Source organism: Lithobates pipiens, unplaced genomic scaffold, assembly GCF_037356315.1.
Source record: "Lithobates pipiens isolate NorthernLeopardFrog02 unplaced genomic scaffold, aLitPip1_a1.2 Scaffold_10, whole genome shotgun sequence".
Classification (NCBI taxonomy): Eukaryota; Metazoa; Chordata; class Amphibia; order Anura; family Ranidae; genus Lithobates; species Lithobates pipiens.
The window spans coordinates 32,667,232-32,684,353 of NW_027507686.1; the positions used below are offsets into that span (position 1 = coordinate 32,667,232).

The following is a 17,122-nucleotide window of genomic DNA, read 5'->3' on the forward strand; positions in this document are numbered from 1 at the left end:
CTTTTTCTGTTATGGGGGAGGAGTAGTTGGGTGGGGCTATTTTAATGTTTCTTTTTTAGTGGGGGTGGAGTGATCTTATCGTTGGGCGGTTCTCTCTGTAAATTGTATTTTTTTGATACAGCGGTGGGCGGTGCTTTTTAAGGTGAAGGCGTGATCATACTGTTGGGCGGCACTTTTCCCCGCTTTTTCACTCATGGGGGCGGAGTGATTTCGGCGGTGAGCAACTCTTGTTTCTTAGGGGGCGGGGCGATCCAATCGGTGGGCTATCACTTTTTTATAGGGGGCGGAGTGATCTTAGCTTTGGGCAATGCCTATTTCTTAGGGGGCGGAGTGATCCTAGCGGTGGGCAATTCTTCCTTCTTAGGGGGCGGGGTGATGCCAGCAGTGGGCAAGCCTTCTTCCTGAGGGGGCGTGGTTATCCTTTCGTTGGGCGGTACCCTCTGCGCTTTTTCTGATGTAGGCGGATTGATCCCGGCGGTGGGCGGTGTTTTCTCGCTCTCAGAGAGGGACGGTGTGTTCCCTGCGGTGGGCGGTGACATTCCTCAGAGCCGCAGTGCGCTGTGTTCCTCCGCACATTCCTCCGGCCGGGGAAGGCGGGAAGTAGTGCGGGGGCCCCCGGCCGCCTGTGTCGGTGTTGTCGGCTGTCCATGGATCGTTTCTCGGAGGAGCTGAGCCTGCAGGCTGGCCGGCTGATGGAAGGTCTGTGCTTGGAGGAGTCCGGCTGCCAGTCTGAGGTGGCATTGCCGTGTTACGCGGGTGAGAGAGGGAAGAGGTACTCTGCGGAGCTGTACAGGGCTGGTTATGAGGGTGGCCCCCCAGGCCGGGGCCCCTTGTACCCCTCCTCCTCCAGCAGCCCACGCTCCAGCGTCAGTGCCCTGAGCCCACGCTCCAGCCTGGTGGTGCCCGGCGGCGGTCAGTACGAGGGTTCGGTGCTGAGCCCGCGTTCCAGCTACGCCAGCACGGCCAGCGACACCAGCAAGCACTCGAGTCCCCGCGCCAGTCTGACCGGCTACGACGGCGGCGGCTCCAAACCCAGCAGCAACCGTACCAGCGGCATCAGCATGGGCTACGACCAGCGGCACGCCAGCCCGCGCTCCAGCACCGCCAGCCAGTACTCCTGCACCACCAGCCCGCGTTCCAGCTACTCGGACCCGCGCTACGCGGCGTCGGCGATGGCCAACCACGAGGCGGACGGGGTCCTGGCGAGCCCGCGCTCCAGCGTCTGCCTCTTGCAGGACGGCCGGGCCGCCACGCTGGGCTCCTGCAACCCGTCGGTGGCCAGCCCGCGCTCCAGCATCTCCAGCCACAGCTCCCGGAGTTCCCGCAGCTCCCGGGGGTCCCTGGGGGCGTACGGCGACCTGCCAGTGCCCTCCCCCCGCTCCTCCATGCTGGGCCCCAGCGTACAGGAAGAGGATACCGGAGGAGAGCCGTGCCACTACAGAATCCTCGCCCAATCCCCGCCGCGGCACGACGAGCTCAGCAACTCCTCGGGGGTCACCTACAACTTCAGCGCCGCCAAGGGCTCCGCCACCCTCCACCGCTTCAAGGTGCCGTACCAGGTGACGCCGTCCAAGGAGAGCGGGCCGAGCCAGGCCGAGAAGAGGCTGGAGGCACTCACCCTGGAGCTGGAGAAAGAGTTGGAGATGCACATGAAGAAGGAGTATTTCGGTGAGTGTCCTGATTACTAACCCGGCGTGTCCTGGTTGGGTCGCACACGACTTCCAGCACATCGGATTCACCAGATTTTCTGCCCCCCCTATTCATGTTTTCTGCTGGGAATTCATTGAATCCCCAACATACGTTGGAAGATTCACCGACTTCCCAGCCAGACAAATGAATGCGGGGGTCAGACGATTCGGTAAATCTGGCATGCTGGAAGTATTTAGAATCTGTGGTCCCGGCACACTGTGTATTCCCTCATTTAATGTGTGAATCTACCAACCTGCCCCGTCTATTCTGTGAGAAGGCAGATTCACCGGGTAACCCCTTCTCCCTAGTTGGTTTGTGTGGCGGTGAATACCCCCCCTCTCCCAAAAATCATGCCAGCAGTGACTGGCACACCACGTTATCCCCAGATTGGGCAGACCGATCTGCCGCCATGTGTCAGAAACTTCAGAGTTCACTGAATTCTGTGCACGTGCGGCAGATGCGGTCAGTGCGGCGAATCCCCCCCCCATCTGTCCAGATCTGTCCATTGTGCAAAGATTCCCTTGGTGTCCATTTCCTGCTTATTTGATGAATCCGTGGTTCCTCCGGTACGGCGAATTCAGCAAATTGCGAAACGTGCCCAACTTGCTGTGCCAATTCACCTGCGTTCTTCTCAGGTTGGATCAGCCGCCACGTGTTCAGGTGAATTGTTTGCCCATGTGGCAGATCTTTCAACCCCCCCCCGCCCTATCCCCCTAACATGTACGCAGGTTTGTCTGATCTGCCAGGTGAGGGCAGTTTGCTGAGTATTTGCCGTATTGGACAGACATGCCAAAGCAATGGGTTCAAAACACCAGGTTGCTGGGGCAGTTTTCTTCCTCTTCACTTTTTTATTTTTTCCTGTGCCTGCTGGACACAAGTGCCAGCCACCTCCTCCCTCAGCAGCTTGGAAGTCTTAAGTCACGCTTTTGTTTTTTTGTTTTTTATCGCAGATGTCACATATGGTTATTGCGTCCTACCCGCCATTCATTAAACCTAACTTGTGTCATTGATCATATTTTTATAAAAAATAAAATAAAAAATTTTCTTTTTTAAGTGACATTATCTGATTCCTGCCAGGAGTTCTGATTCAGATGCCCCCCTTCCCGGGTATTAGCTGGTATTCTGGGCACGCCGGGCACTGCTCTCTGGCTCACAGGGGGTTAAGTGTTGGAGTAAGAGGCAAACAATGGCCGCTCTGTTCCCATCTTGGCCGCTGCAATGTATATCTCCTGATTTAACCCCCAATGTGCTGAGTCTGCTGATACAGGTGGGAGACGAGAGCCTCGGGTGTACAGGGCCGGGCATCTCCGAAAGCCCCCGTCATTTGGGCCGAAAATGTCTGGGTGTGGGGGGGAGGGGGTGTGACATCAGTCGATCTGTTGACATAAAGGGGTTAAATTGTCCAGTGAGACTACGTGTGTGTGTGTGTGTGTGGGGTCCCCCCCTTTCTTGCGTTCAGCCAACTTTATAAACGTCCTCATCTGTACCTGTAAGCTGTCCGCTTGTCGTTCACGGACACTTGGGATGCCGCATGCACTATTAGCCTCCTTCCCCTGAAACTGCCCCACTTTATACCCCCAGCAATGAGATTACTTGTAAATGTATCAAATAACGTGCTGTGTGTTTGTATGATTGACACCCCCACCCCACAATAGAGTTTATGTTGAATCAATTCATTCCTTAGGTGCCCAAAAATATGACCCCAGTATCTATATGCAGAATAGGTTGGTCTGCGAGGCAGTGATCGTCGGGGTATCCAGTGTTAAGCACCCCCCCACTTTTGCTTTATACATAGTTCAGGTTAGCCCCTTGATCATTGTCAGGGATCTGATGTTTCACACACCCCCCGCGATTGGTCTTTGAGCCAGTGATCATCGTCGGGTACACAGTGGTATCTGTGTTGGATATATCATAGGTTAACGTTGGTTTTGGAGCCAGTGATCATTGTTGGGGGGGGGGGGGGGGTTTGGACCAGCAGCTGTCATTTTCTAGTGTCACTGGGGATCTGCCCGGACCTGTCTTTTTGTATCGGCAGTTGGTCGTATTAGTTTGATAATGTTCTGGGTAATGAGCTTTCATTAGTCCAAATGGATGAGGCCAGTGCGCTGGAAAATGTTTTGCTGCAAAATCTATGCCATGGGGAAAGGCAATGCCAGTCACGGGCAGGGGTGTTAGTAATGACCATTGCTGTCCATTGGGTGAATTGTCTACTTGAGGTCTCCCCCCCCCCCCCCCCCCCGGCCAATGAGTGACAGGCCTAATCCCACAACAGCATGTTCGCTCTACCAATCTGCCAATAAGTGGTCAGCCTGACTCTCTTCTCTCTCTCCCCCCCCCCAACCCATCTGCCAATAAGGGGCCAGCCTGATTCCCCCCCCAGCCCATCTGCTATTGAGTGGACAGCCTGACAACTCTGACCGTTCTGCCAATGAGTTGCTAGGCTGAGCCCACCCTCTCCTGTCAATGATTGACTGACCCTCGCTCCCCCCCCCCCCCCCAACCTACCAGGCTTTCTCTCAGTGAGTGGGCTGCCTGATTGACCCCCCCACCCAGCTGTCCTGTTGCTGAGTGACCTGGACTTTATCCCCCCCCCCCCCCCAGTCGTTCTGCCAATGAGTGGCTGGGCCCGCTCTGGTTCTGGCCCTTCTACACCCCCTTCCCCTTCCCAGCCAATCTCCATTCTGTTAAAAAGCAAAAAGTGGCTCAACGGTTCCGGAGCGTATCCTTCCTCCCTGAGTCAGGCTGCTTCCTGTATGCGCAGAGGTCAGTTCCAACCAACTTAACCTTTTTGCAGATTTTTTTTTCTTTTTGCGTTGTGTAGATCATGCTGTCAGATTTGAACTAACCGTAGAGGCCAGATTGGGGGATTTATATAGATATTTCCCAGCGTGCTGAGCATTTTTTTTTTTTTTTTCGATCTTCAGTTATTACAATCACTTACTGGCCGGGTTGGGACCATCTAAATGGGTTCACAGGGCCGAGAACATACAATAAGACCCGCTGATCTGGTGTGTAAAGTCCACTTCTGTGATCAGCTTTTGCGGAGAGCACCGTTATGTGTTCATGCCCAACTCCTGACCCTTTTTTTATTTATTTATTTTTTCTGTCTGTGCCTGTCCCTGTGACACTCGTACAAGAAATGTAGGGAGTGGTTGTCACTGGGAGAAGCGAGCAGAGACAACAATAAAAATCATTACCCGTCCTGATACCAGGGGCTAATTTCCCCAACCGAAATACAGACAAAAAATAAAACCTTCCCGGCTCCATCCAAAACGGTATTGGCTGCAGTTAGGCTATAAATGTCATTCATCTGTGGTACATAGTGGGAGGGATTTAAGTGGTACTCCGCCAGGTCCTGCTCTATTAGATGCAGCCTGAGGTGGTCCCTGAATGTTGTCCACTCAAAGAAAAGCAGGATATAACCTGACGTGCCACAGTAGTGGTCCCAGACGCCGCAGGAACGGTTCTATGGTCCATAGGAATAGTTGGACACCAATGCTTTTGTTCTATCACGGAGCTCCAAGATAACAAACCAACGCATTCCAGTGGATGAAAACCTTGCACCGTAATTGGGACTTCAGGTGCTGTCAGAAGCAAAGGGTAAAGAATGGAATGGTACATAGTGGAGATCTTGTAATCAAAAGTCCTGATGAAGTGAGTGGTAGACTTGAGCCCTAGAAGGTGAAGTCAGCAGAAGCACCCAAGGTGAAAGAAGCTGTTTTGGAGACTTCTCTTGAAAGGGTATTTATTGCGAAACAGTAAAGCAGACCATTGACAATATTCAAGGCACTGTAATGGGCACTTCATCAGGCCATCTGTACAGCTCACTGAATAAAAGATGTGGTGATAATGTAAAAAATGGAATATAAATTATTGAAAATTGAAAATATCATTTTATATCACTATAGTTTTATCTATCTTGTGTTTACATCCTTTATTCAGTGTTCTGTACACCTGCCCTGATAAAGTCCCCATTACAGTGCCACAAAACATTCCAATAGCCTATTTTACTTGACTCCAAAGCTGGTTTGTTCACCATGGGTGCCTCTTTTCACCTCACCTTTATTATTATTATTAATAATAATAATAATATATTTTTTTTTTTTTAAGGGTTCAAGTTACCCTCTTCTTTGTGTGCTGGGATCTGAATAGTGCTAACTACTTGATCACCTGGAAAACGCTGTGGCACTCCAACCATCCATCAGCTCTGCATGGAGACTATGTTCTCCTCAAGCTGAAAATGGGTTGCTCAATCCCCAGCCAAGCATCGTGCAACCTCACTAATGTGAGTACACCTTCCAACTGTACTCTATTGCAGGGCTCGACAAACCCCGGGCGCCAGGTCACATTTGCGACTAGAATTAGCGACCTGGCGCAGCACAGCTGGGGGTATCCTCTCTCTGTGCACCCCCCCCCCCCCCCCCGGCGCGATCGCGTCGGGCCGCGCCGCTGCTGGCCTGTAATTGAGGCCGCGGCTTTGAGGCCTTCTGCGGTCCTATTTTTTTTCTTCTGGAATCTGGCGCCCTCTAGTGGTGGCTGTTGGTATGACAGCCAGCAATGCTAATGGGGCTTTCACTGCCCACCCATCTTCTCCCCTTTACTTAGAACTCCTAAACATTATATATATTTTGTATTCTAACAACCTAGAGAATAAAATGGTGGTCGTTGCAATACTGTCTGTCACACCGTATTTCGTATTTGTGCAGCGGACTTGCAAGCGCACTTTTTTGGGGGGAAATTATTTATTTAATTAAAAAAATAAGACAACAGTAAAGTTAGCCCAATTTTTTTTTATATTGTGAAAAAATGTTACGCCGAGTAAATTGATATCCAACATGTCGCGCTTCAAAATTGCGTCCGCTCATGGAATGGCGACAAACTTTTACCCTTTAAAATCTCCATAGGCGACTGAAAATTGTTGGCTTCTGTAATGGAATAGGCACTTTTAGGGCTCTGGAAACCACCACACCGTGCTCTCATTAGCTCACAGGACTGCATCAGAAATGCCCAGATAAGGCCACCCTTTTAAGCAGATCTTTACTGCATCTGAGCACCACAAATTAAAAAAACACTATTTAGCTTGTTTTTAATATTCAAAGCAAACTCCGCTCCCCCAGATTCATCCATGTCTCCCTGTTTTTTATTTTGTTGAGAAATCACTTTAAAAGACAACCCCCCCCGGCATTTCTAGCTGTGGCCATCTTGAATAAGGGCAAATGTTTCATGTAGCATTTACTTCCTAGAATCCATCTGTCCTTAGCTCAAGCATGCATGCAGAAGAGTGCGCTTGGCTGAGAAAACCCCCCTCCTCTCCTCCTAAATACTATTGGGCTGTATAACCTCATTTGCCTAGGCAAGAAACCAGGAAGTAACTAAAGAAATGTTAAAATTTTTTTTTTTTAAAACCAGTAAATATGATCTGCTGCTAGCATTAGGAAAGTATAAGAAAGAAAAATAATCAATGTTAATTGGGAGAGTGGAGTTCCACTTTAAGCAGAGCTGTCCTAAAATTGCAAGGTCAACCTATTTAATAGATTCCCCCCCCCCCCCCCCCCCCACCATTCAAGCCCTAAACCCTACATACAATATAAGGGGAAAAGATGGCGCAACCTACTTTCCACCTCGGCTTCTGCCCTGTCACGGTTACATTGTAGGTCCCTGGGGGAAAAAGGGTCTAAAATCTCACAAGAATACAGCTGAGCGCTGCACAGGGGGCTCTTGTGAGATTTTGGGTCCCCAGGCCTATGGCCGCTGGTTGAAATTGGGATATAAGGTAAGTATGTTTCTTCATTTTTTACTAACTTGCTTGATAATTTGTTTATCCTGCATTTTTTTTTTTCATGGGGGGGGGGGGGAGGTGTAATGAAAACGCAGACCTTACAATTTGTCAGCTTTAAGAGCCGTCGTACCAGAGCCATTGTACTCCTCTAACAAAAGAGCGCACTCTGCCAGGCCGGATTAGAGGTAACCCGAGAACCAGCATCTCTTATCCGCATTTCTTCGGTCAAGTTAGGAAACCCTTCCTGGTCGTTATTTGCTTCCCATCCCCCGCGCCTTCTCTGGCTACCCCTAAGCCAAGTTGGTGGGGTGCTTCTCCATGTGTGAGCCGGGGGGGGGGGGTGTCCTATCATCATTCTGCTCCTACCAGCAGCTTCATGGGAGAGTTTAGCGAATGTTTCCCGCAGGTGTCCTGTGATTGGTAAATAGATACATTTTTGTATAAAATGATTCCTGTTCTGCCAGTCCTTATTGGAAGATGGGGTGTCAGATGGATCGGGTGTCAGCCCTCTTTAGGGGTAAGACCCCTTTCACACTGGGGTGTTTTCAGGCGCTTTAGCGTTTAAAAAAAGCGACCCTGACACCTTTCACACTGGGGCGTTTTTCAGGTGCTTTAGCGTTAAAAAAAAAAAAAAAAGCGACTGGAAAGCACCTGAAAGAAGCCTCATTTGCAATCCCAATGTGAAAGCCCGAGTGCCTTCACACGGAGGCGCTGCACTGGCAAGGCTTCAAAAAGTCCTGCAAGCAGCTTCTTTGCAGCGCTGCAAAGAAGCTGCTTGCAGGACTTTTTTGATGCCCTGCCAGTGGGATTGCAGATGAGGCTTCTTTCAGGCGCTTTCCAGTCACTTAATTTTTTATTTATTTATTTTTTTAAACGCTAAAGTGCCTGAAAAACGCCCCAGTGTGAAAGGTGTCAGTTGTTATTGGGAGATGGGTTTAACAGTGATCTGCTTGTTCATTGAGCTTCTTAGGCCCTGGAGAACATTCGGGGAAACACTTTACGAATGTTTGGAAAATGCTGGTGGCCTGTCCCGGGGATCGCTGGATTTTTCTTACGTGCGGCTCTTAGAAGATCCAGAGTGGGCATCCAGTAGCCTCTGTTATGGTCCTGTATTGTACTGAGGATGGTAGGACTTTTTTTTTGATGAACTTTTATTTGGGTTCTCCATATTTTATACCATTGAGATCCAATCTGCAGTCGCCATCTGTGCTGTGATTTGATCTGGTGGCAGTGGAGATTAATGAAGAAAAATGTTCACCCCTCACAAACCTTTTGCACTGGGACATTCTCTTGGCGGCTGGTGTGCCACAAACCAACCGACAGCCTCTGAATCCGAAGGAGAAAAATCCAGGATCACTCTATTTAAAATCCAACACGGGTACTGGCCTGAGACTTTCTCCTCCCACCCATTTTACCAGGCACAGGATAGGTGTACGCCATGGTCCTAGGCACAGGAAATGCATGTAGTACAGCCCCAAGTATAAGAAAGGTGTATGCCATGACTTGGCAAGGTGTAGGTAATGACCCTGAGCTCAGGAAAGGGGTACATGATGTCCCTGTGTTTAGGAAAGGTATATGTGATGGGGCTGGGCACAGGAAAGGTGTACGCCATGGGCCCTGTGCTCAAGGTAGGTGTACATGACGGCTCAGGGCACAGGAATGGTGTAGGCGATAGGCCCTGGGCTCAGGATAGGTGTACATGATGGCCTCAGGCACAGGACAGGTGTGGGCGATGAGCCATGGGCTCCAGATAGGTGTACTGATGGCATCGGGCACAGGAAAAGGGCATAGGACAGCCCAGAGTACAGGAAAATGTACGCGATGGCCCTCAGACTTAGGAAAGGTGTACACCATGATCTTGGCTACAGGAAAAGTGTATGTAATGGCCCTGAGCTTAGGAAAGGTGTACACAATGACCATGGGCACAATAAAGGTGTACACAATGGTTCTGGATTTAGGATAGGTGTATGTGATAACCCCATGCACAGAAGAAGATGTAGGCGATGATCCCTAGAACAGGAAAGGTTGGGGTTCGGCTGGCTCCATCAGTACATCCTCACATCCAGTGAACATCCTTGTGTTCTTTGCACACCCTGCAAGCTTAATTGGTGAATAAAATAAAGTAATTTTTGGGGAAAATGAAGATGCCCTTGCGTGGCCTGGTACGTCTCTTTGCCCTGGGAACGGCCGCTGGTTCCCGCAGGGTGCTCTCACGTCTGGATGTGCGCACGTTGGAAATATTTACGAAATTTCCAGAGAGAGGAGCGCAGGCCTGATCTCCGGACTGGGGAGGTTTTTCTCTCCCCCCCTCCCCAGAAGAATTCCTTTCAGCCAGCGAGCTGTTTGAGGTCATAGGACGAGCCGTGTCTACAATGGAGAATTCAGCTCACAAAGAGCACGTTCAGCCAGGCAAACACAATCGGTCCACATGAGCGCATTCCAGGCCGCCGTGGCCACCGCATTAACCCCTCCACGGCTACGGGAGCTGCCTGTCCAGGAATCTGCAGACACCAGAATTGCTGGAATTCCAAGGCTTTTTTTTTTGTTTTTTGTTTTTTGTTTTTTTTTTTTTTTTTTTGCTCTCCACCAAAAGGAATGGGGGGGAGAAAAACATGGAGCATCATCATGCATGGGCCACTCTAAGGAAAAGGTGGCTGAGGGTTTGGCTAGCGTTCTGACCACAGAATGCTGCAAATTGGACTTTTGGGTTGACCGTGGATGGACAGACAACACATGCCTGTCTGTGACATAAACTGAGTTGCAGTTCAGTGAGTAAAATAAGTATTTGATCCCCAAGCAAAACATGACTTTCAATTTTCTTTAGGATTAAGGTCTCCATGGCATTAATGTGCTTCTTCATGAGCCAACCCTTTGTTGCCTTGGAGGTATGTTTTGGGTCGTTGTCATGCTGAAAGACTCCTCTCCTTCAGTGTTATGGCTGAGGGAAGAAGATTCTCACCCAAGATTTTAAAATACCTAGTCCCGTCAATTGGCCCCTCAATGCAGCAAAGTTGGCCTGTACCTTTTTAGCAGAGAAACAGCTCCAAAGAATATTTACATCTCTGAGCTCAATTTTGATCTCTGAAGGTTGCCAATGAACATCTAAACGATTCAGAGAAGGATTGAAAGTGCTGTGGGCAGATGAGACGGGGCCATATATTTTAAAATCTTGGATGAGAAACCTTCTTCCCTCAGCCAGAACACAGTGACAATGACCCAAAACATACCACCAAGGCAACAAAGGAGTGGCTCAAGAAGAAGCACATTGAGTGGCCTAGCCAGTCCCCAGATCTTAACCTTCTAGAAAATTTATGGAGGGGGCTGAAACCTCGACTTGCCAAGAAAACCTAAAAGTGGATGAAAACCCTCGCATATACCCGATAAAGTGATGTGAACAGCCCCAGATGATACACAGACTAAACAAATCTCCCTACATAAGTTTTACATGCATATCTGCTGTCTTCAGCTTTTATTTATTCTTTAGAAAGTTCAGATCATGTTAGGAGATTTTCTCTTCCTGTTCGGCACTGCAGTGAAGTCTGGGTATACAGCCAAGACAGCTGATTGGAGGAAAGGCGCACACACCCCCTCTCCTTTTTATAGGTAGAGACTTTCAAAGCCATTCCTTGAATAGTTCAGCACACTGCTAATCTTTTTATAGCATCCTCCCCAACAAAAAACTCAGGCTGCTTTTATCTCAGTTGGCGGAGAACTTGTCAGATGTTATCATGCTGATAACAGAAGGCCGGAGCAGGAGAAAGCCAAGGGACATAGTGCTTTGAAGAGGGATAAGAAAACGCTGCAGATATGTGCCCAGCTCAAATTTCATTAACCGGGTTTACATCAACTTTAAGGATTTGGAGAAGATCTGTAAAGAAGAGTGGACCAAAATCCCTCCTGTGATGTGTGCAAACCTGGTAACCAACTACAAGAAACGTCTTACCTCTGTGCTTGCCAACAAGGGATTCTCCACCAAATACGAATTTTATGTTTTTGCTTGAGGATTTAAGGCGGGGTTCCACCCTAAAGTGGAACTTCCGCTCATCGGAACCCGACCCGGTGTCACAGTTGGCACCTTTCAAGGGGGGGGTGCAGATACCTGTCTAAGGTATTTGCACCCATGTCCGGCATAGACTCCCACGGGAGTCTATGCCTCTTCCTGTCCCGGCGTGCTGTCTGTTGGGACACACACGGGTCCCAGAGACAGCATGGACCATTCCTATTGTGTTGCACGACTCGCACATACGCAGTAGGGACGTGAGGGCGCAACGCTTCACTTCCTGATTCCCTCACCTAGAATGGCGGCAGCAGCTGAGAGCCGATCGATCGGCCTCGGCTGCCGACATCGCTGGACCCCGGGACAGGTGAGTGTCCATTTAGTAAAAGTCAGCAGCTGTAGTATTTATAGCTGCTGGCTTTTAATTATTTTATTTTTTTCCCAGTGAAATCCCTCTTTGAATACTTATTTTACTCACTGAACTGCACCTTAATTTATAACCTTTGTAGCATGTGTCTTGTTCTGGATTTTTGGTTGATATTCTGTCTCTATCATTTAAAATAAACATTTTGATAAAAATAATAGACCCTTTTTGTTTCTTTGTAAGTGGGCAAACTTACAAAATCTACAGGGGATCAAATAATAATTTTTCTCCACTGTATGGCCACTCAAACGCACAGACCATAATTCGATAGGCTTGTACTTTTTGTTTTTCCTGAACAATTTTTCAATTGTCCACATCATCTTGGGGAACAATAGTATGTTGGCCAAAATACAGTTCTGGATGGATAGTAATGTATAGAAAAAAAATCTGCAATGCCATGAAGTGTCATTCCCCTTGCTGGACCCGGAAATGTACATTATTGCACAGAAAGGTGAGGCGCAACGTGAAGGCAACTATAGATAGGTGGAGCCTGTAAAATGTGCTTCTGAAATATAAGAACATGGGAGAGCGACTCTGCCAATCAGAGTAGCACAGCTCTGTGTAGTCATTATTTGACCAGATAGTTGGAGGTTCATCAGACAAGCACAGAGCACACCGGTGGCCATTTTTTCTTTCCTAAACATGGACAATATGATGGGATTAGTGATGGAACGTATGTGGATTTTCCTGCCTTAAACCTTCAACTGTCAGATTGTTGACTATGCATTGCTCTAGACCAGTGTTTCTCAACTCCCAGTCCTCAAGGTGCCCCAACAGGTCGTGTTTTCAGGCTTTCTGTTATTTTGCACAGGTGATTTGATCAGTTTCACTGCCTAGGTAATTACCACAGCCATTTTCATCTGAAGGAAATCCTGAAAACATGACCTATGGGGGCACCTTGAGGACTGGACAGGGCTTGGTCATGACTAAGCTCTGTTAGTGGAGCAAAGTGCATCGGGGACATGGCCTGGATGGAATCGGGCTAAAGCCATGTCTATGGATTCTGAACTCGGGGCTGTGCTGGTGTGCGGCGGTTTGACTTTGTCTTCCTCTAGCGGATTTGCATCATGCCGTAATTTATTTTCCACTTACAGTGACCGGTTCAGTTTGTCCAGATTTTTTTTTTTTTTTTTATTCCTTGCAACAGAATGGCAAACTCAATTGCTTAATTATCTTCACGTAGGAGTGACTTGCAGAAAAATAGAATACCCCCCCACACTCTGTCATCCCATGTAATGGTCAGTAATTCATGGAATGTCTTCTAGGTTCGGTCACCTCATACATGTTACAGTTCATCTTTGTAGAAGAGATCAGTGTTGACCACTTAAGGACCGCCTCGTGTGTGTGTGTGTGTGTGTGTGTGTGTGTGTGTGTATGTATATGTGTATATATATATATATATATATATATATATATATATATATATATATATATATAATCAGCAGCTGCTGCCACAACCGAGATATCCCTCTTCACAGGAGGCGGTCCTGTGTACGGTAGCGGTGGTCTCCGTGTGGATTTGCCGCAAGATCATCGTTATTGGTGGCGGGCGAGGTGCCCCTGCCACTCTCCCGCGCCCTCCGCCGCTTACCGGAGCCATTGATGGCGGCAGAGGCGATCGGGTCCTATCGATGGCTGGGTATGGAGACGAGTGAGGCTAAACACCCCATCCTGACTAGCTTGTGCACAGAAGTGAACAACGCATACGTGAGTAGTGCCCGCGTATAAAAACGGCGGTCAAACCACACATGTGAGGTATCTCCGCGATCAGTAGAGCGAGAGCAATAATTCTAACCCCAGACCTCCTCTGTAATGCAAAACATGCAACCTGTAGAATTTTTTTTTTTTAAATGTCACTTATGGAGATTTTTGAGGGTAAAAGTTTGACGCCATTCCACGAGCGGGCGCAATTTTGAAGCATGACATGTTGGGTATCAATTTACTCGGCGTAACATTATCTTTCACAGTATAAAAAAAAAATTGGGCTAATTTTACTGTTGTGTGTGTATGTGTATATATGTATGTGTATATATATATATATGTGTATATATATATATATATATATGTGTATATATATATATGTGTATATATATATATGTATATATATATATATATGTATATATATATATATATATATATATATATATATATATATTTTATATATATTTTATATATGTGTGTATATATATATATATATATATATTATATATGTGTGTATATATATATATTATATATATATATATAATATATAAATAAATATTTTTTTTTTTTTTTTTTAATAAAAAAAAAAAGTGATTTTTTTTTTCCAAAAAAGGTGCGCTTGTAAGCCCCTGTACACACGGTCGGAGATTTCGACAACCAAATCCATCGGATTTTGTCTGTCGGATCTTGTCCGAAACTGTTGCATACACACGGTCGGACAAAGTTGTTGAAAAATCCGATCTTTCAGAACGTGATGACGTAATTTCATTACGATGGGACTACATTCAGGCTAGTAGCCAATAGCTTTGATGTATTTGATCTGAGCATGCGTGGCACTTGGTCCGATCAAAATTCTCTACACGTGATCGGAGTATGTCCAATCGGCCCAGTTGGTCAGGAATTATTTCCAACAAGTTGGAAAATTGGGTCCGACGGAATCAGTCCGATGCATACCACACACAGTCGGATTAACCGACAACACGGTCCGATAGGACACATTCCGACGGATTCTCCAACAGTGTGTACAAGGGCTTAGACCGCTGCGCAAATGCAGTGTGAAAAAAGTATTGCAATAACCGCCATTTTATTCTCTAGGGTGTTAGGGAAAAAAAAACAATATAATGTTTGGGGGTTCTAAGTAATTTTCTAGCAAAAAAAAAATGTTTTAAACATGTAAACTCCAAATCTGAAAAAGAGGCCTGGTCCTTTAAGTGGTTAAATATTTATTGCAGCTACTTGTATAGTGTCATCAATTTACGCTGTGCTACACACACACACACACACACACACACACACACATTGATCAATCTGGTTGCTGATGGGGCAGTAAGGAAAGCCTCTCCCAAGCAGTTAGTCCAACTCTCTGGCAGACACGGGCCGAAATGAAGCTCATCGGCATTCCCCCGCGTGCAACCAGTAGAAGAACCACTCGCACTCAAATTACTTCAACCATAGCAAAGCTTTGTTCTGAACAAGATCACAAAAGGTCTCCCCTAACCCCTCCCCACCTCATAACTGATGCATTTCACTGTGGGCTTGGGTTAAAATGTATTAGCTGAGAGTCAGGGGAGATCTTTTGTGACCATGTCTAGAATTGTAGCTTTCCTAGGACCAAGTCCTTTCTGGGTAAAGCATGCCAGCTGAGAAGGGTCTGGGAGAACCTTTTAAAAGCCTGTCTGGAGCAATAACTGTTTGCTAAGAATAAACCTTTCCAGGTGAAACGCGTCAGTGCCGAGTTTGGGGACACCTTTTGTGATCTTGTCTTGAACAATAAAGCTTTGCTAAGATGAAGCCCTTTCCGTATAAAGCAGGTCAGCTGAGGAAGGTCTGGAACAATAAAGGTTTGCTAAAATAAGAGTAGTAATGGGGAGGTTTGGATTATGGCGGTGCCCAATACAAGAAATATACAGATATACTAAAAGTAGAAATTGTATTACATAGAAACAAAACAAATGAGGTTCATTAAAATTGATAGAGTATATTTAGACTGTTGTACTGATCATAATATCCGTGTAAATAAGGTGGTCAGTGATGTGTCATGTCCCTACATGTTTTTGCCTTCAATGGCTTCTTCAGGGGATAATACGGACCACTCGTTTTCAAAACCTCTCTAGTGACAATAAATTGATATATGGATTTTTTTATTTTATTTTTTTAAATTCAATACTACATGAAAAATATCACATATCGTGGTTCAGCACGTGTGCCTCTATCCCCCCCCCCCCCCCCAATCTCATCTCTCCCACCAAACTCACCAGAGGAACGCCAGAGAACACAAACCAGGTCGATCCGCAGTTTGCGGTGTGGGAGGTTCTGTGTGACCACAGAGGGTATGGGGGGGACCAGGCTACAGAGAGACAACAAGCAAAAATATGGTGATAGTATCCATTGTTGGACAAAAACCTTCTGTCCATTTGTATGGGCTAACATAGCCTCCATTATTCTTACAAAACTCTGTTAGAAAGCTAATCATGCTGGGGCACCAAAGGTTTGCTATGTTTAAGCCTTTTCCAGGTGAAATGTGTCGTCTGAGGGTCTGGCTTGACCTTTTGTGATCTTGTCCTGAACAATAACGGTTTGCTAAGACTCCATTCACACCTGAGCGTTTTGTAGCTTGACGCCTGAAGCTACAAAACGCTGGAGGGGAAAAAAATCCATTATTCTCAATGGAGATGGTTCACATCTCCACTCCAAGTCGCCTGAAGCTCAAACAAGTTCCGGACCCTTTTTTGTCACGTGAATCGGGCTGATTTGGGCGTTTTTTCTTCTTTTAACATTGGTGACCTTTTGCCCTGCACAAATTTGCGGCAAATCGCTTGAAAACGCTACGCTCAGGTGTGAATGCAGCCTTAAAGAGGAAGTAAAGGCAGTTGGAAAAAAAAAAGGAACCTGCAAGGCAAAGGCATCATGAGCTAGTATGCATAGCATACTAGCTCATTATGAATAACTAACTTACCTGAGAACGAAGCCCCCGAAGCGGTCCTCCGTCTTCATTTCCGCCGCTGCCATGGATCCTGGATTGACTTCCGGGTCTCGCTGCTCCGGCGCTGTGATTCGCCGGAGCAGCGATGACGTCACTCCCGCCGTAGACAGCGGTGGCTGTCTTTTTGTAAATATCTCCTAAACCGTATAGGTTTAGGAGATATTTCTTGGACCTACAGGTAAGCCTTAATCTAGGCTTGCCTGTAGGTCAAAGTGGTTTGTAAGGGTTTACAACCACTTTAAGCTTCGTACGCATAATGAGAATATCGGAGAAATTTTCACTTTTTTTTATTTTTGCATGCCAGTCACATATTGAAAACCAATAGGTTACCTAAATTCTCATACGACTTCAGAAGTTTTGTGGTGTGTGTGTGTGTGGGTGTTTTTTTTTTTTTTCTTCTTCCTGTATGAATACTGTACTGATTAAATGAAAATTGATCGTTCTGTTATCGTACAAGAGAAGTTTTTCGTGTTTGTCCCTTCAGATACGTTCAGATGAACTGTCATGATTGGCTCTCTACAGCTGTGTACTATCAGATTATTGTATGGT

At 46.9% G+C, this 17,122-nt stretch overlaps 1 protein-coding gene across 1 annotated transcript in view; it reads left to right on the forward strand.

The window, feature by feature from the left end:
- The first annotated feature begins 526 nt into the window (after positions 1-526).
- The window catches only part of LOC143929303 (Wilms tumor protein 1-interacting protein homolog), a 67,077-nt gene continuing 50,481 nt past the window's right edge, over positions 527-17,122 (forward strand). Inside the window, exon 1 of the mRNA XM_077453409.1 lies at positions 527-1,668. Coding sequence (XP_077309535.1) covers positions 648-1,668 — 1,021 coding nt within the window. The 5' untranslated portion in view covers positions 527-647. The remainder of the gene's footprint in view (positions 1,669-17,122) is intronic.